General features: G+C 41.2%; 1 protein-coding gene across 1 annotated transcript; it reads right to left on the bottom strand.

The window, feature by feature from the left end:
* Positions 1 to 196: 196 nt before the first annotated feature.
* On the bottom strand, positions 197 to 9,158 carry LOC124259385 (2-methyl-6-phytyl-1,4-hydroquinone methyltransferase 1, chloroplastic-like). The gene is made up of 5 exons (XM_046693514.1): positions 9,107 to 9,158; positions 3,491 to 3,619; positions 2,924 to 3,059; positions 2,337 to 2,429; positions 197 to 381 (listed from the first exon to the last, which is right to left on the bottom strand). The coding sequence occupies exons 2-5, from the start codon at positions 3,614 to 3,616 to the stop codon at positions 197 to 199; spliced, it is 540 nt and encodes a 179-aa protein (XP_046549470.1). The 5' UTR covers positions 3,617 to 3,619; positions 9,107 to 9,158.
* Positions 9,159 to 21,380: the final 12,222 nt, after the last annotated feature.

Raw genomic sequence — 21,380 nt, 5'->3', positions numbered from 1 at the left:
ACAACTATGAAAAACTAAAATCCTAGTAAACGATGAATGAATTAATGTTTATTTAATCTCCTCATTTCTGTTTACATTTTACTTGATAAAGGACTGTATTAATGGACACGCTATGATTATATTTCTTTAAACTTTACTATATCTTTATCTGCGTATGTTCCATATTGTGGTGAGTGAGAAACTATTCACTGTGAAGTCAAATAACACGGTAGCGAAATACAATGCCGGTTATGTCTATGAAATAATTGGGAACAATAACTCGGGATACTTTTCTCCATTTCCCCTCCTTCTCTAGGGAGTCCATGAGGGGCTCCAGTCGATCCTTGTATTCATCCACCTCTCTCAGGAACACTTCACGCATTACAATGCATATAATTCCGCCTGGAAAAGAAAGAGTTCCTTGCAATAAATCTGCCATTTCCTATAACCTTAGATTTATCAATCAATGGGTATTGTTTTATCCACACAAACGGAAGAGTTTAAGATAGAAACGGCTTAAAGCTACAACAAGCTTTTATTTAAAAAGGTGGATGGCCTCTTGAAACGCTCAACTAAGGGACTTAACTGAAACAAAGAAATCACAAAATACGGAAACCCATGAAGTACATTCAAACACTATTTCTATATTGAATAATGCCATACTTATGGGTTTCATACTTCCAGAGTTACTCAAATCTCCCTAAACCTCTGAAGGGTTTCATACTTCCAGGGTTACACAAATCTCCCTAAACCTCTGAAGGGTTTCATACTTCCAGGGTTACTCAAATCTCCCTAAACCTCTGAAGGGTTTCATACTTCCAGGGTTACTCAAATCTCCCTAAACCTCTGAAGGGTTTGATACTTCCAGAGTTACTCAAATTTCCCTAAACCTCTGAAGGGTTTGATACTTCCAGGGTTACTCAAATCTCCCTAAACCTCTGAAGGGTTTGATACTTCCAGGGTTACTCAAATCTCCCTAAACCTCTGAAGGGTTTGATACTTCCAGAGTTACTCAAATTTCCCTAAACCTCTGAAGGGTTTGATACTTCCAGAGTTACTCAAATTTCCCTAAACCTCTGAAGGGTTTGATACTTCCAGAGATACTCAAATTTCCCTAAACCTCTGAAGGGTTTGATACTTCCAGGGTTACTCAAATCTCCCTAAACCTCTGAAGGGTTTGATATTTCCAGAGTTACTCAAATTTCCCTAAACCTCTGAAGGGTTTCATACTTCCAGAGTTACTCAAATCTCCCTAAACCTCTGAAGACCCACCAAGATTGACAATGCTATTCCACTTCACTCCGGAGCATGTCAACTATTATTGTAACACTTAACATGTACAAAACCATCATTTACACTGTTAATCCAAGGATTGAGACAACTAATAGATCCACACATTGATGTGCGATTTTATATTAATTATTATGTTTAAAGGCCAATATTAGGTCCTATGTGGAATACCAAGAATTGCAACAATACCGAGTCTACGTCCAAGTTATAGAAAATACTTTTTGCACCAATCTATTTACAACCTGAGAAAAGCATGCTAATATAGAGGTATCAAACTTGCTCTGTGTGGCTCCAAAACACGACCAGAACAAGAATTACGTGACCAACACGAAGTGCAAATCACAACGCGATCTTAGCACTAAGGTGATCGGAACTCCCATCCTTTAATATAGACTTACGATCGTCGTACGACCTCTATTATATGTTTCTTACGTAACTAAATGTGTTAAATGTTGGGCCAAAATAATCAACATGAATAACGACAGATTACCGAAGCAAATCATCTAATACTATATGGATTAGACGTCAACAGATCTTCGGCCACAAAATCAAACATAGCGCTTAAGGATTGTACGCTTGGAGTTATGCAAGATATTGGACATATTGATACTTTCATGTCTCGTTCAAACAAAGAGTGTTTACAACATCATAGACTTACGATCGTCGTAGCGCTGGAAACAAAAGTGATCCGGAACTCCCACAGCTTATTCGTTTAATGCATCCCATCCTTTAACCAGCTAATGATCGAAATACATCGAGAACCGTTTATGTAGATGCCTTCGATATAATATCCAGCTTGTCGAAATCGCCGTTGTCTGCTGTGCTATAGGTATAAATACTATAGTAAACCCCTCATTTGGAACATTTGTTCGACTTATGTCTTCAAATCATAAACTTACCTCTGTGAATTTGTCTAAATACATATATTTTGCTTTGAAATTGTATGAATCTTACGATTTCGCAATCGCAATATTGATCGGGCCTGTGGCCTAGAAAAACGTAAATAAAACGACATACGATCGTCGTAGTTCTGAGATCGCTTTGTGGGACGGGGACCTGGTATTTACCTGGTTTTACGATCCGGATCAGCTCCAGAATTCCGGAACAAGGAATGTGTCCCTCTCCCATGCCGCCGCTGGTGACGGCGCAGTCGTATGTATCTGTAAGGTTATTCAGAGCCCATTTCAAATTTAAACATCACTGCCAAATACCCAGCGTCTCGTAATGTCATTTTCAGAGCTAAACACACAAAAATAGAAATATCACAGACATAATAGAATCAATAGATAGCAAGCATTCTTCTCTAACTTAGACTTTCAAAAGCGATAGCAAGAGAATAATAATGTTTAGTCAATTGCATTGAAAAGAAATCAATAGACAAAACCAAACGCACTCTTCTCTAAATTAGACATTTCAAAAGCATATAGCATAAAGAGAATAATTACAGTTAGTAAAATACATCGAACACAACCCTCGACAAACATGTTGATATCCCAAAGATTTTCAGACCTAGCTGAAACGCTCTTGACTACATAAAGTTCGCAATAATAGATGGTATCTGGCATTTGATCTTCAGACAAGGTTAAAAACAACAACATATTAACATATTTAGCCTCTCCGCTTCACATGCCTATTCAAATGAGGACCACCTTACCATTGGGGATGGCCAGGGGAACCTGAGACAGATACTCGTTATAACACTCCTCGTACAAGCCCTTCTTCTGGGCTCTCAGTAGCATCCTGCTGGAGGGCTCCAGTGCATCAATGTGGACAAACCCATGGGACTTCAGCTGCAACAAAAGCTATGCTTAATATGTCTTGTTGAACATCAGTTACATGGTGAGCACAGGTTTCTTACAGGTCTGTTCCATATCTCCCAACAAAAACTCCGCAGGATTACTAAAGGAAATATATTTGATAGTTTATACTTGAAATGGGTACTCGGTCGGATAAGTGGTGTGACTATAACCTTCTAGCGCCTCACAGGCAGCTCGGGTTATCCGGGTAAAAATGAACTGTCTGTTTGTATGCGCTTCGAGCATGCATGCACTTGGTGTATGGAATTTAGCGCTGTAGAAGTACACAATATTATAATATTATATTATATGTCTGCATGCATTTAGAACCAATGTGTGGTTTTGATGAAATTCTGGCATAATCTCAGGCGATTCCCCATTGACGTTGAGCCCCTGTATTATCCTCCCAGATTCAGTAAGCTCACCTGTTCAGCTACGAAGCCAGTTCCTGCACCAATGTCTAGAATCTTCTTCTTCTCCCTGTTGCTTTCAAAGTAATCAGCAACTGCCTTGCCTGCAATCATGGGTCCGTTGTACCGACCTGGACACATATCCTGAAATACATCGGCTTAATAGAAACCAATTAAGGCACTGCAGCTGACCTGCCGTTTCTGGAAATATTGGTTAAATGGTAAAAACCTGAAAACGTGTTTGCAAAGAGGGTAATACAAAACTTAAAAGCCGGGTCGACAGAGGAAATACATCCACATCATGTTCCCACATACCAACAGATATCGCTCGTAAAATATTCTCAGCGGTGGAGCAAAATAATATCATATGAATGACATGTTTCCCACTAAATCCCAACTTCGGATCTGAGACAACATGCCCGAGATTACATAGACAAAAGTTTAGCTTCATAACGTCATAGGTTTCGAGTGAGTGAGTTAAGTAATGACTTAAAACACTCCTGCCAAACTGTAACAAATTAGAATGTTTTATTATCATTATTCCTGTGTTTTGTGTTTGTTGTTGTTGTTGTTGTTTTGTTGGTTTTTTTGGGTTTTTTGTTTTGTTTTTTTTGTTTTGGTTTTGGTTTGGTTTTTTTTTGGGGGTTGTTTTGGGGGTTTTGTTTTTGTCTGACCTTACACTTAGATAGAATTGTATGAGTGGTGGGGTACTACGATTTGGACATTTATCAGTGAAAATCAGTGATGGCACCAAGTGTTCAAGGTTAAACATATCCTGCCCTATAGTTAACGTCCTGTCCATAAGAAAGACACAAATGTAAATTACTTTGATTGTCTACCATTAAATCTACGAACTGACTTGACGAGGGTTTTGATGGTGAAGCCAGTGCTGTAAACCAAAAGGTGTGGCTCCATGGAATTAAAATAAAAATAAAAACATTCAGACTCTGAAGTACGTAACCAGCTGGGAAATGTAGACTTTATATGCTGGAACAATTGAATTCAGCCTCTTGTCATATAATTCATATATCCATCAGAAACCAACCACATACCTCTTTGAACCTATGTCCAGTTTGTTACATAAACTGCAACAAAAGAGAAATGTTCTAACTTTGAAAGGATCTATCTGCTCCACACCAGAAAAACTTGAGTCGGAAACTACAGTACTGACACATTCGGTTAATATGATGCCAGGACATAGCAGAGAGGTCTTGATGCCGGCAGCAAGCAGTCGACCCATCACTGTGCTCCTGCTAATGTTGTGACCCAATGCTGTTGATACTGATGACGTCACTGTGAGCATCCGGTTGCGCAGATGGAGGATGCGTAGGTGACCTTGCGGGGTGGTCACTCACGGTCGTCTCGGTCTGGGACTGTCTGGCCAGTTTGGTTGTGGCGTATCATTGACAATTTGACCGGTATGTAAACAGCATCAGATCATCGACATATCATATCCCTATTATTTTGAAAAGATAGACAATGAAGGTTTTGAAGCTGAGGTTGTGGCTTTATGAAAATCTTGAGCAAATGTATCTAACATCAGTGATGGGACCACGCAGGCTTGAGCCTCACTAGTCCATTGAGATGAGGGAGTGAGTAGACTTACATGGGCTGCTTTGAGTATAGCTTTTTCAGGGTCTGTATGACAGACTAGATCGCGAGCCCAGCGCGTATATTCGCGTCACGATCGCGATCAAGGGAACGCGTGAAGATGTTTGCTCGCGTACTGATCACGACGGGGGCGCGAAACGGTAAGGGGGTTGTAGTGAGTGAGTATGGTTTAAAGCCGCTTTTAGCAATATTCCAGCAATATCGCGGCGGGGGACACCAGAAATGGGAGTCGAACCCCTTGGCTGCCACACCGCCCCCACTGGCAGTTCGGAAGATGCAGAGCCTACATCACAATATGAGATACCATGAAGCCTCACGCAACACATGTTTCTCATAAATGTAATGCATCAAAAGGTTTCCTATTTCATTAATATTGAAACGTCCTGGAACTAATTGAATCATCAAACAAATGCAAATCAGAAAGACAATTCATCTTTTATATATTATGTATTAATAGATAAATACGTACGTAAAAATAAAGTAGCTTTTGAATAGGCAAATTTGCTTCCAGGTGTACATTATTTCTGCATCATATGTAACAATAACCAAAACATCGTCCAGTCTGCATAAATGTATAAGTGTTCCTGTTGTTTTAGACTAACAACTAGTCTCTGAAATGAAAATAGTTTACAGAAAAGAGCTCATAATCAAAAACATAAAATATCATGAAAAGGAGCCCTGAGACTTTCTTCTGAAGCTGTGGAAATCTAGACTTGACACATTTTCTAGACTTGCATGGGCTTTCTGGGATATATTTGCTTCAGGGTCTGTATGAGAGACTACTGTTGTTTCTCAGATGAGTGTATTTCTTTTTAAAGAGCGAAACTGTCCCTTGGTGGTGGTGGTGATGGTGGTGATGATGATGATGATGATGATAGTTTAAATTTATGGACAAAGTAATCTGTCCTGATTCAATTCAATGTAGTCGCTATGTGGCTGAAATAACCGATTATATACCGGGGGGATAAAAATCACCGTAACACCCCAGAGATGTCGTGTGCGACGACATTCGACAGCCAAACGACAAGATATGATCTAAGCCCTCCCAAGGAGAATGACGATGGACATCATCCAGGTGACAACATCAGAGTCGACGTGACTCTTTCTGTGCGCTTGAAACTATTTCCGTGTCTTGTAGAGGGCGTGGTCAAACACGCTATTGCTGTGTGCTTCGACGTACATTGTAATAACGTGGTAAAATGTAATATACTGCGGTAAATTGTAATAGTGCGGTAATTTCTCTTAGAACTTGAGAAATTTCTTATGGGTGCTTGTATTAGCTACTACACCTCAATTCAGTGGAACCGTCATGCCAGAATCGGTTCCTGTTTGTCTGTGATAAATGTTGACATTTTGTTGTGATTTTAATGTTTTCAACATATTTTACTTCATGCATCTCTATCGTTTGTGGTTTTTAAAGTAAATTGATTTTAAAACAGTTGTAAGGTTTCTTTGGCCGTCAGTTTAGGTAATATGTTTATTATTAAGTTTGCCGATGTGGAATATGAGTGAGTTTGGATTTACGCCGCTTTGAGCAATATTCCGGCAATATCACATGGCCATCATGTGAGGACAGAAATACATATAAGATGCCGACGCTTCGAAATTGATCACACTTAAGACAGTTTCCTTCAGGTTTGAAGACAGATTTGTTTTTCGATTCCCCGCTTGAAGAAATCAAAATGACCTTAACGTCAAAGACATGTCCATTCAAGTTCTAGGTCCCCTGATTTCTGAAAAGAGCTTTTGTTTTCACCAATACTTTGCACGGGGTAGTTAGAAGTCGTTCAATGGATATATGCCTGACTGTGGCCAAACACAAGTAAAACTGGATAATGTACTGGGCGCCATGAAGACGTTCTGTTTCCCTGATTCTGAACAAAATAGCCTTTGTTGCAACCAATCGGGTACTAGAAGACCGGGCTTAGTTGTGTTATAGGGACTAATTCAGGACAGCCATCGTCCAAATATTTAAAAACTAAAAACTATGTACTCAAGACATGTGAGACTTTATTGTAATATATATATGACGCTAAGCTGTATTTTTAATCACTACTGTACATCCTTATCACTACCGCATTGTACATTGACTTGTCAGACCATTAATTATTGTATAAGTCATTTATAACCTTTATTGGTCATCCCCCTTGGCCGTGTCTGCCATCACATCAACTAGTCAAGGAAGTGCTATTGTTTTTTCTATCTGTCCATTGATGAGTCGTCGCCTGTCCATTGTTGTCAAAAACTGTATATATACTTAGTATGCTCACATCTAGACTCAGAAGGAGTACGAGTTCGGTATTTGGACTGTCCGTTGGGACGACCACGAGCAGGATAATGCCGCTCGTAGGAAACGCCCTGGGGTTGAGCATGAACTCTGCTCACCTAAGTTATGTCTTGTGTATTTGTTTGTCATGTAACTAAAGAAGTTTGAGCTCAACGTATTCCTTCGTCTTGTCAACGTATTCTACGTACATTTCGTCTTAATTCCGAGCTAATGCCCCAGTCGACGCATATATCCACGCGTTGACAGTTGTAATAATGCTGACTGTGATCTAAAACCAATAGAACTGGATAACTTACAGAGCGTCATGAATAGTCCTAATTCCATGGTGACCCCGTTTCCAATTGGAATGTCTTCGCTATAAACAATTATCAGGCTGAAAGTTATTAAATTTATCTGGCACATTATGTTAGCTTTATTTACCAGCACCTGTGTTTAATGCATCTTGAATATTTGATCATATATGGACCAAAAGTGATTAATTATACTATATCGGGTAGTGGTACACCTGACATCGTCGGGACCGCCTCCGTGGTGTAGTGGTTAGAGCGTCCGCCCGGAGCGGAAGGTCGCGGGTTCGATCCCCGACCGCGTCATATCAAAAGAAGTTAAAATATGGTACTTGTTGGTCCCTGCCTGGCGCTCGGCATTAATGGGTACAACAAGGACTGGTCGGCTTGTATCAGTATAATGTGTATGAGTGGGGTATTCGTGCTTTGCTGCGGCATGGTTTCTCAGTGGCTAGCACTATAAAACCAGCTCAAGTCTGGTCTATAGTCTGTTTGCAGTGAAAACGTACCGATGAATTTCGCTTTAAACAAAAAAAAGTAAATCAAATAAAGTGAAATTAAGATTGCGAATCCTCTTAATTTTACCTTGCCAATTGAACATTTAAATCTCAGAACTTTATTCATCTTAAGATAAAAGGTGTTTAACAAACGATCATAGATTCAAATTGCTATTATTGGTTTGTATTACAAGGGGGTAAGCGTAGTAGTTGGAACAGTGAAACAAATGCACGTGCGATATGTGATGAGAGTTAACTTGGACCAACCATACTTGTTCTAGTGTTTCTTCTAATGTGCATACCCCTTGTAATACAAACCAATAATAGCGGTTTGACACCATGATCGTTTGTTAAACAACTTTTATCCTAAGTTGAATAAAATTCTGAGATTTAAATGTTCAATTGGCAAGGTAAAATTATGAGGATTCGCAATCTTATTTTCACTTTTTTTTCTATTTACTTTTTTGTTTAAAGTGAAATTCATCGGTACGTTTCACTGCAAACAGACTATAGTACAACCAGCCGCACCTACACATACACACGCATGCACGTCGTCATATGAGCGAAATATTCTCAAGCACGACATTAAACCCAATTTCACCTCACCTCACCTGACATCGTGAGTATTTACTATAGTGGTTCGTAAACACATGTTCATAACACTGTGGAAATTGCACAGACTCTGCTATTACCAGATATTTTGTACGAATACAGCCGCGTAGGAAGACATTTTTTTTCGCGTAAACCCGATAGGTTGCAAAGCTTTATGTTTAGATAGTATACGGGATTTACCTAACCTTTTTAGCAACAACCATGTGTAAGCCCGGGCGTTTTGTATAATGGTAGCTACGCCCCTGGAATATGGAAAATGTTTTGTTGCTTATATTAATGCCCAATGTTTGATAGTCATTCGTCGGCGTCAGCTGCTAACAAAATTGTACGTTCCTACCTTCTCATATTTCGTACTCCAGGTTGCATAACATTCAACAGCCTGCGCATGAATTATGCCCTTCCTGTACACAAGACGTGACTCCCTCGAAGTCCTCTTCGTCCCAGACGTGGACAGCACCAGCGGGGATGTTACCTCACATATGTTAGATACAAGACTAGCTTCCTCTTTGTTCGTAAATTGCAGTAATCATCGACGTTAATGGAAATGAACGGCCTTTCATTAACAATAGTCCGTTACACCAAGCCATGCTCCGGATCAAGTTTCATAATTAATAATTGTAGTACATGTAGTACATATACGTTTTCTGATGTACACTTTGGGATGAAATGTAAATTGATTTCAGAAAAAGATGCAAATGTACTGATTAGCTTTCTAAAATACCTCATACAGTTCCATTTTAGAAAAGCTCTTTGGCAACCATGCTTGTCGTTAAAGACGATAACGGGATCGGAATATTGCTAAGAATGGCGTCATGCAAAAAACGATCAAATCCAATCGTTTGCTAGTATTCGACACCTCGCTTGTGGAACTTTGACCTCACAGTCTCAGTGATGGGTTCTGGAACCAGCAAGGTGTCAAGTTTCTGAAACGATTTTGCTGCAATTTCTACACCCTCTATTTTGCTGACATAGAGCTTATGCATGTACAGAGTACATACATGTATATGTACAGAGTATATACATTTATATCTACAGAGTATATACATGTATATGTACAGAGTATATACATGTATATGTACAGAGTACATACATGTATATGTACAAAGCTGAAACTTGTACCTATGTTATCTAGTTACATCCCGTGGTACACTGTTGTAGGGATGGCATACACTAAACGCCAAAAGAAACGTTACCCTCCTACATTTACGAATTACTTAAAAACTATCAAAGATATGTTAGCAGGTATTAGTTTACAAGAAAGCTGAACAACAAAGCTTTATGCAAATCACGAAAAATGGTTCTGAAATGCATTCATATTTAGGTGAAATGCATCTTTTTCAGTAGAGCTAAATGGTCCTATTTTCGTCCATGCCGAAATAAACCAATAACAGTGATTTAAAGGTTGAAATACAAATCTTGTTTGAGACAGAGATAAACCATTTAAAGTCACCATTTTTCAACTATTAAAACAAGAAACAACTGTTGTAGAGTGCGCAAAATTGTCAAATAATCAGTCCTATGATTTCAGTCCTTTAAAACATTTTCTGCTGATTTGCATTAGTGAAAACAAGTAAAACGTGTCTGGGATGTTGTGAAAGATGTTTGGGAACATCTGAAATTTTCTTTTGGTAACATTTTTGCTTGCAAAGTAATATTTTTCCATTTCTGTTTACACATAGCAATATAAATCGCCAAAACGCAGCAATATTCAAGCAGTATTTGCATCCATTTCACATGTAGAATGATTCTGTAGGGTATAAAGAGATCCTAGAAGACATGATCTGAAACACAAGTACGAGAAATATGCCACGATTAACAGCTGAAGAGAGAGAAAGAGCCATTGTAATGGTGCAGATGGGGTCGACATACAATGCCGTTGCCAACGCCCTCGGATGCCATCGTATCACATTTATAAGACTTATTCAGGGCTTCAGACAGACTGGGGTCCCCGTAGACAGACCAAGAAGTGGACGTCCACGCATCACAACGCCAGCTGAAGATTGGTACCCCCGGCATTAAGGAAGGAGGGTAACGTTTCTTTTGGCGTTTAGTGTATTCTAGTCTATAAATGATTCTCGTCGTAATTTGACGTCAAAGTTGAACCAGTGCATTGTCGTTGACGTTAATGCTATAGCGGGAGTTTTCCACATTCCTTAACTGAAGGTAATCTGTCGTCCAAGACAAAATATAAATAACAGAACCGGACTATCCTTAACTTGTTTTTAGTAGTATAGATATAAATGGTAATGTTAACATGTCAGCTATGTAATAACTGATTAGGGACATGTCTAATGCGATGGTTATGGTCCTTGTGTTGTCGGAACTATACCGGTGCTTGTGTATGAGTGGCTCAGTCATTGGAGAGTAAGTGGAATACTGTTCCAAGCAGCGTTTAAACCTCTAGACTTCACCAAACTGTAACTGGTTTTAATCTAGCCATTCAGGTCCGTCAAACCTGTCACCACATTAAGTACAATGGTCTGGCAGTAAAGTTACTTCTCCAAATAAAATCTCACATACAGGACCAAGTTGATATTAATATACAAACACCGGCCGACGTATTTTGGCGTTGTTGACTTGAGAGAATGCATAGTAACATGTTTGTATTGCTGATTCTAAAAAGTGTTTAAATTAATTGATACAAATGACTATACACTATTAACCATCAGACATTCCACATGTTATAAATAACTTAAAAACGACTGAATGTTAATTGAAAATGATCGTGATATCAACAGACGCTCACTCACTCACAATTTTTCACTAGCATTTGTTTGCTCTGTCAAACAGCTTTGCTTTTATATTACTATTTACTAAATACACTCTTCTAAAAAAGAAACGCATAGTCCGAAAATAAGGAATTGTATTAAACGTATTTAAGTGTATATTGGTCGATTAAGTTTGAACATAGATGAAGGAAATTCGACACACGGATGACCACATGTATTGTTGTCATTGTTAGAATTAATTCAGTTCACTCACTGCGCATGTGTGGACACAAGGGGGCGTTCAGGTCAGTACCTGATGACACCATCCCTTGCAGCCGTCACTGCTCAATACCGCATTGGAAGGGATTGCACAAGTGGTCGGATTTTTGCTTTGGAAATTCTTTGCCATACCTCCTGCAACGCGCTGGCAAGTCCTCAAAGTGCCTGTGGACGATGGTGACGTTTACGGACGCGTCGATCAAAATCGTCCCATAGATGCTTGATCGGGTTCAGATCAGACGATTAGGAAAGCCAGGGAAGATCACTGACGTTTGCATTGCCGCGATAGGCACTTGCCACACGAGCTGTGTCAGGTCGAGCGTTGTCGTGTTGAAACAGCTCCCTCTGGCGGTTAAAAAGTGGGAGGAGATGAGGTCGCAGGATTTTGTCCATGTAGCGATTCGAACCACCACTAGCTTTGATCTACCCGTGTAGGACATGGCTCCCCACACCATGACGCTTTCTCCACCAAATATGTCCACCTGTCGACAGCAATTCGGCGCAAAACGTTCGTGTTGGCGTTGATAGACACGATGTCTCCCATCCCGTCGTTCCTAATGTCTGTAACATGTTGCACCATTGGACACCAGTTGTGCCAGGACAGGTCCAACTTTTGGTCGATATGCTCGAATTCCCACTTCGCTCATACAATTTCTGATGGTTTGGTCGGAAATTCTTCGAAGACCAGGAACCTGTCCTGCAGTGTCCGCTGCTATAGCAAACCGGTGACGGAGGTGAAATACCCGGATGAATCGGTACTGAGCAGGAGTGGCCACTCTTGGTCTTCCACTTCTGGGACGATCTTGGGTCGAATTGAAGCGTGTATAATCGAGATGTGGTGCTGTGGTGGGCGTTGAAGTGTCTTGCAACGGCAGAGTGGGACTCCCCTGCTTCATAATGCCCAAGACCGCCTCCGTGGTGTAGTGGTTAGAGCGTCCACACGGAGAGCGGAAGGTCGCGGGTTCAATCCCCGACCGCGTCATATCAAAAGACGTTAAAATATGGTACTTGTTGGTCCCTGCCTGGCGCTCGGCATTAATGGGTACAACAAGGACTGGTCGGCTCGGAGTCAGTATAATGTGTCTGAGTTGGGTATTCATGCTTCACTGCGGCATGGTATCTCAGTGGGCTAGCACTATAAAACCAGCTTAAGTCTGGGCTAGTACAAGCAGCCACACATACACACATACACGCATGCACGTCGTCATATGAGCGAAATATTCTCAAGCACGACGTTAAGCCCAATTTCACCTCACCTCACCTCACCTCACCTCACCTCACCTCACCTAATGCCCAATGGCCATACTTCGGTCAGTAGTATTCAATCTTGGCATTTTTCATCTTCGTCTACGTCGTAAGTTTCGTAATGAAATGATGTATTTGGTTTGGCCTTTTATAGTCAATTTCTCTACTCATGTCCGACACATTGCAGGTGCATTACATGGAAAACATTTTCTGCTTGCACTTATCATGTATCGTTTTCGTTTTCAAACACATTCTGGGATGTGTTTGCGTGCAATCCACAACAACCACGACCTGATTAACGGGATTCAAACATAGGAATTGTCTTAATGACGATTGCTGTCAAAATATATCGAAATGAACGGCTGAAAACAAAATGCGTTTCTTTCTTTTTTAAGAGTGTATACCAATTTGCTTCCACAAGAGGAATATTGTATCTGATTTACGGTGTGTACGAGACGCCAATGTTGTGTTGATCATATGTTAAAAAACAACTAGATATCAAGGCGAGGCCTACTTCCAAGCTTAGCCAATGTTGTTGCTGCAAGATGAATATTATTTTTACTGAATATATTCCTTACCACTACTCTTATAGTCTTTAGCGCCACCGTAATTGTTCTCGCGCTGAATGCTGCATGTATTGTGTACTCTAGTATGTATGTCATGTTACACCCAGTTGCAATAGTACTCCCCGCTCAGAAGCTGGAAGTATTGCTGTAAGCTATAAAAGTCGACTGAAAAATTTATAGGGGTTCTCACCTTCTCCTGTTTCTGATCATCTACTCAGATGTCAAAGTTGAACATAGATTTCCTGGATTTCGTCTTCTGTTTTATTCTTTTATACTATTGTAAAAAGATGAAATCCAGGAAATTCTTTACCTTCATCAAATAACATCTTCTAAAATGCCAATCAAAGAAAAAATAGTGTTGTAGGTTATAAAGGTCGACTGAAACATTAATAGTTTTCACCTACTCCTGTTTCTGATCATCATCCCCCCAGTTGGAATAATACTCAATAGATGTAAGTAGTGCTGTAGGATAGAAAACTCGACTGAAACATTGATAGTTCTCACATTCTCATTCTTCCGATAATCATCCACCCATTTTTGGTATAATACTCAATAGATGTAAGAAGTGCTGTAGGTTATAAAACTCGACTGAAACATTGATAGTTCTCACCTTCTCATGCTTCTGATCATCATCCACCCATTTGGAATAATATTCATTATCTTTAACTATTGCTGTAGGTTATAAAAGTCGACTGAAACATTGATAGTTCTCACCTTCTCATGCTTTTGATCATCATCCACCCATTTGGAATAATATTCCTTATCTTTAAGTATTGCTGTAGGTTATAAAAGTCGACTGAAACATGAATAGGAGTTCTCACCTCATACTTCTGATCATCATCCATCCAGTAGGAATAATGATCAGTAGATGTAATAGTGCTGTAGGTTATAAAGGTCGACTGAAAACTTAATATGTGTTCTCACCTTCTCATACTTCTGATCATCAACCGTTCAGTAGCTGGAATAATATTCCTTATCTTTAAGTATTGCTGTAGGTTATAAAAGTCGACTGAAACATGAATAGGAGTTCTCACCTTCTCATACTTCTGATCATAATCCACCCAGTTAGAATAATACGCAGTAGCTTCAGCTGGTGTTATCCCCTTCCTGAACGAATTATCAACTTCTCTGTTAGCCTCTGCATCACCATCACCCCAGACCCTGGGACCATCAGCATGACTCGGAGTTTCACTCATCGCAATGCCAGACTATCTGTTCTCGGTTTAACTGCTCACACGCAAGTAAAGCTGTTCTATTAGTACAGTGGTTGACAGATCATGAAATACTATTTTATTCACAGACAAATGCAACATGACGTTATCATCTATATTGCCATCTGGTGTTAATTGGTCCAGTGCACTTTGATTGATACGATCAGTGTGTACCCGATGTCCCCGAGGCAACTATAGCGCGAAAAGAATATCCGTTCATGGATGAAATCAAACTGAAAGAACATGTTGAGAATGTTTTAGACATCAGGATATGTGAGAGCGATTATTACTTGGGTTTAAAATGTTTGATCAAATCTCCCTTTGTTTTAGACATCAAGATATGGGAGAGCGATTATTACTTGGGTTTAAAATGTTTGATCAAATCTCCCTTTGTTTTAGACATCAGGATATGGGAGAGCGATTATTGTTTGGGTTTATAATGTTTGATCAAATCCCCCTTTGTTTTAGACATCAGGATATGAGAGAGCGATTATTGTTTCGGTTTATAATGTTTGATCAAATCCCCCTTTGTTTTAGACATCAGAATATTGGGGAGAGATTATTATATGGGTTTATAATGTTTGATCAAATCTCCCTTTGTTTTAGGCATCAGGATATGGGAGAGCGATTATAATTTGGGTTTGTAATGTTTGATCAAACTCTCTTTGTTGTTTAACGTCACACGGCGCAAAGGACGCTGAAGACCAATTCAAACGTAACTAACGTGGGTTGCTGAAGACTAGTTTTAACTCGAATCTTCATGACTTTACGAACAGGGGATGTTGAACATCAGCAAGGATACGAATCTTCCCCGAATGTTCACGGTTCCACTCCGGTGATGTGTGGTATCATCATGGTGCTACATGTACCCCGGGTGGTGTGTGGTATCATCATGGTGCTACATGTACCACAGGTGGTGTGTGGTATCATCATGGTGCTACATGTACCCCGGGTGGTGTGTGGTAACATCATGGTGCTACATGTACCACAGATGGTGTGTGGTATCATCATGGTGCTACATGGTGATTACCACACACCACCCGGGATACATCACCATGATGATACCACATACCACCTGGGGTACATCACCATGATGATACCACACATCACCCGGGGTACATTACCATGATGATACCAAACACCACCTTGGGTACATGTAGCACCATGATGATACCACACACCACCCGGGGTACATGTAGCACCATGATGATACCACACACAACCCGGGATACATCACCATGATGATACCACACACCACCCGGGGTACATGTAGCACCATGGTGATACCACACATCACCCGGGCTACATGTAGCACCATTATGATACCACACACCACCCGGGGTACATGTAGCACCATGATGATACCACACATCACCCGGGGTACATATAGCACCAGGATGATACCACACACCACCTGTGGTACATGTAGCACCATGATGATACCACACATCTCCCGGGGTACATGTAGCACCATGATGATACCACACACCACCCGGGGTACATCACCATGATGATACCACACATCACCCGGGGTACATGTATCACAAGTGTTACCTTTATCAACGAGTGTTGATATAATTGATATCAGTAGACATGAGGGTGAGAGTCTATTTATCATCAAAAATCATTCTTCATGTAGTTTTCAATGAAAAATGTACATCTCTCAGCACTGTACTACCATTAGACTTACAGTACAGCGATGTCATAGCATTGTGACGTCATTAAGTTCATGACGTCATAGCATTGTCAGGGCATTGTACAAAATCTACTGTCAAAACGATATCTCCTAGGAGATATCATATGATCTCAAACAAGCGATATCTCCTGTGGAACACAGTTATGGATGATAAATATGGATCTGCTTGATAAGACAACCACTGAGTGTTAATCCAGGCAGGTTGGTCATGGCTTTACTATCGAGCAGATGAAATCATACGATTCATAATACAGACTGCACACTTACCGGGGTGCATGTAGCACCATGGTGATATCACACATCACCCCGGTACATGTAGTACCAGGATGTTACTGTGGCGGATATATAATAATGTATTTTTACAGTCATGTACATATTAGTTTTAATATTATTAATTTTATGAATGTTAACAGTTACATTGCAGTTTCAGGGATATCGTTTCATATTAGGATATTTATGGATATGTGTATATTAACAGTCACTTTGCATTGCAGGTATAATATTTCTTATTTATAGTAATGAATGTTTTTTATCAACAGGTCAGTTTAATCTTTTATATCAATTAATCAGTGTGTATACCTTTAAATGTTATATTGTTAATGCTTATGTGTAAATATAAACTGTAACTTGTGTGTAAGTGTAAAAGTTAGGTTTAGCTTGTTAGGGTCACTAAGCTAAATTGCAATCCAATAATCTTTTAGTATCCAAATAAATGATTCAGTTCATTAAAGTGTTTTCTCTATCTTATGAGTGAATGGTTATATATTTGCACGTTTGACGGATTGATTTTATAAATGAGAGAAAGTATAGTGTGTATGTGAATGTAAATATGACTGCGATATAAGTTTGAACTGCTTATATTATATCCTAGGTGTTTGAAATGATAGAATATATACATATAGTTTAAGCTATTGCAGCTTTAACGTTGTACATTGTTTATACAGATTGTACGTACGCTTGACTGGCTTGGCGGCTTGACAGGGCTGTACTCTGCACCCTAGTGCCATACACCGGGTAGGCATTACATTGTGCTTGATTCTATGTATTTATGTAGCATTGTATATACATACTTTATATTTTCTATCTGGGCATGTTTATAGGATTTATATGCCTCTACCTTAACTATATTTGTCATTAACATGTAATCAGTAAATCAAGGAGTGATCGCCCCTTGTAGTCTATTTGTCTAGAATGTGTGTCATAGTAGTATTTCATCTAAAGGATGTGTGACGGATTTTAAATCTTATGTATATATTATGACTTTGTATTTATTGAACCGTGTATTGTTTCAGGGTGTTGTTAATATTGGAATAAAAGGTCTCACCCCCGTAACCAGTGTCCTGGATAATTTTGTTGACATCCGCTCACTATCCCGGTTACATTACCACACATCTCCCGGGTTACGTGTAGCACCATGGTGATACCACACATCACTCGGGGTACATCACAATGATGATATACATCACTCATCACCCGGGGTACATCACCATGATGATACCACACATCACCCGGGGTACATGTAGCACCATGATGATACCACACATCACCCGGGGTACATCACCATGATGATACCACACATCACCCGGGGTACATGTAGCACCATGATGATACCACACATCACCCGGGGTACATGTAGCACCATGATGATACCACACATCTCCCGGGGTACATGTAGCACCATGATGATACCACACATCACCCGGGGTACATGTAGCACCATGATGATACCACACATCACCCGGGGTACATGTAGCACCATGATGATACCACACATCACCCGGGGTACATGTAGCACCATGATGATACCACACATCTCCCGGGGTACATGTAGCACCATGATGATACCACACATCACCCGGGGTACATGTAGCACCATGATGATACCACACATCACCCGGGGTACGGGTAGCACCATGATGATGATACCACACATCACCGGGGTACATGTAGCACCATGATGATACCCGGGGGTACATCACCATGATGATACCACACATCACCCGGGGTACATGTAGCACCATGATGATACCACACATCACCCGGGGTACATGTAGCACCATGATGATACCACACATCACCCGGGGTACATGTAGCACCATGATGATACCACACATCACCCGGGGTACATGTAGCACCATGATGATACCACACATCACCCGGGGTACATGTAGCACCATGATGATACCACACATCACCCGGGGTACATGTAGCACCATGATGATACCACACATCACCCGGGGTAGCACCATGATGATACCACACATCACCCCGGGTACATGTAGCACCATGATGATACCCACACATCACCCGGGGTACATGTAGCACCATGATGATACCACACACCCCCGTGGTACATGTAGCACCATGATGATACCACACATCACCCGGGGTACATGTAGCACCATGATGATACCACACATCACCCGGGGTACATGTAGCACCATGATGATACCACACATCACCCGGGGTACATGTAGCACCATGATGATACCACACATCACCCGGGGTACATGTAGCACCATGATGCATGTAGCCATGATGATACCACACATCACCCGGGGTACATGTAGCACCATGATGATACCACACACCACCCGGGGTACATGTAGCACCATGATGATACCACACACCACCCGGGGTACATGTAGCACCATGATGATACCACACATCACCCGGGGTACATGTAGCACCATGATGATACCACACATCACCCCGGGGTACATGTAGCACCATGATGATACCACACACCACCCGGGGTACATGTAGCACCATGGTGATACCACACATCACCCGGGGTACATCACAATGATGATACCACACATCACCCGGGTACATGTAGCACCATGATGATACCACACATCACCCGGGGTACATGTAGCACCATGATGATACCACACATCACCCGGGGTACATGTAGCACCATGATGATACCACCACACATCACCCGGGGTACATGTAGCACCATGATGATACCACACATCACCCGGGGTACATGTAGCACCATGATGATACCACACATCACCCGGGGTACATGTAGCACCATGATGATACCACACATCACCCGGGGTACATGTAGCACCATGATGATACCACACATCACCCGTGGTACATGTAGCACCATGATGATACCACACATCACCCGGGGTACATGTAGCACCATGATGATACCACACATCACCCGGGGTACATGTAGCACCATGATGATACCACACACCACCCGGGATGATACCCACACATGTAGCACCATGATGATATGGATGAACCGGGGAACATTCGTATCCTTGCTGATGTTCAACATCATCCCTGTTCGTAAACTCATGAACCATGATCGGGTTAAACTGGTCTCCCGGGGGAACCCATGATGATACCACACATCCACCCGGGGTACATGTAGCACCATGATGATACCACACATGTGACGGGGTACAACAAAGACATATGATGATGTCACATACCCGGGGTAGTAGCACCATGATGATACCACACAGCACCCGGGGTACAAAGCACCATGATGATACCTCACATATCCTGATGTACATGTACCATTCTCATGATGATTCACACATCACCTCCGGGGTACATCCACCATGATGGATATTCTTTTCACGCTCACCTCGGGGTACATCGGGTACACCATGATGATACCACATCAACCATGATGGTACACTGCACCATGATGATACACATCCACTCATCATCAATTAACCCAGATGGGATATCGATAATACCACATGTTGCACCATGTAGATGATATTTCACATCTGTCAACCACCATGGTACTATAGAACAGGGGTATGATGATGTGACAGTTAAACCCCGGGGTACATGTAGCACCATGATGATACCACACATCTCCCGGGGTACATGTAGCACCATGATGATACCACACATCACCCGGGGTACATGTAGCACCATGATGATACCACACACCACCCGGGGTACATGTAGCACCATGATGATACCACACACCACCCGGGGTACATCACCGTGATGATACCACACATCTCCCGGAGTACATGTAGCACCATGATGTTACCACACACTACTCGGGGTACATGTAGCACCATGATGTTACCACCCACTGCCCGGGGTACATGTAGCACCAGGATGTTACCACACACTACCCGGGGTACATGTAGCACCATGATGTTACCACACACCACCTGGGGTACATGTAGCACCGTGATGTTACCACACACCACCTGTGGTACATGTAGCACCATGATGTTACCACACACCACCTGTGGTACATGTAGCACCGTGATGATACCACACACCTCCTGTGGTACATGTAGCACCATGATGTTACCACACACCACCTGTGGTACATGTAGCACCGTGATGATACCACACACCAAGGCGTGGAACCGTGAACATTCGGGGAAGATTCGTATCCTTGCTGATGTTCAACATCCCCTGTTCGTAAACTCATGAAGATTCGGGTTAAACTAGTCTTCAGGAACCCACGTTAGTTAAGCGTTTGAAATTGGTCTTCAACGTCCTTTGCTTGTATAGGCTTGAATATTGCGCCGTGTGACGTTAAACAACAAAGACATATCCTGATGTCTAATACAAAGGGAGATTTGATCAAGCATAAACCCAAATAATAATCGCTCTCACATATCCTGATGTCTAAACCATTCTCAACATGTTCTTTCAGTTTCAATTCATCCATTAACGGATATTCTTTTCACGCTATAGTTGCCTCGGGGACATCGGGTACACACTGATCGTATCAATCAAAGTGCACTGCACCATGTACACATCCTCACTCAATCATATCAATTAACACCAGATGGCAATATCGATAATAACGTCATGTTGCATTTGTCTGCGAAAAAAATAGTATTTCATGATCTGTCAACCACAGTACTAATAGAACAGCTTTACTTGCGTGTGAGCAGTT

This window comes from Haliotis rubra, unplaced genomic scaffold (genome assembly GCF_003918875.1).
Source record: "Haliotis rubra isolate DU_JTF1 unplaced genomic scaffold, ASM391887v1 Scf118, whole genome shotgun sequence".
NCBI classification, from domain to species: Eukaryota; Metazoa; Mollusca; class Gastropoda; order Lepetellida; family Haliotidae; genus Haliotis; species Haliotis rubra.
Note: the sequence above shows the minus strand (reverse complement) of the source record. Positions and strands in the feature narration are given on the sequence as shown.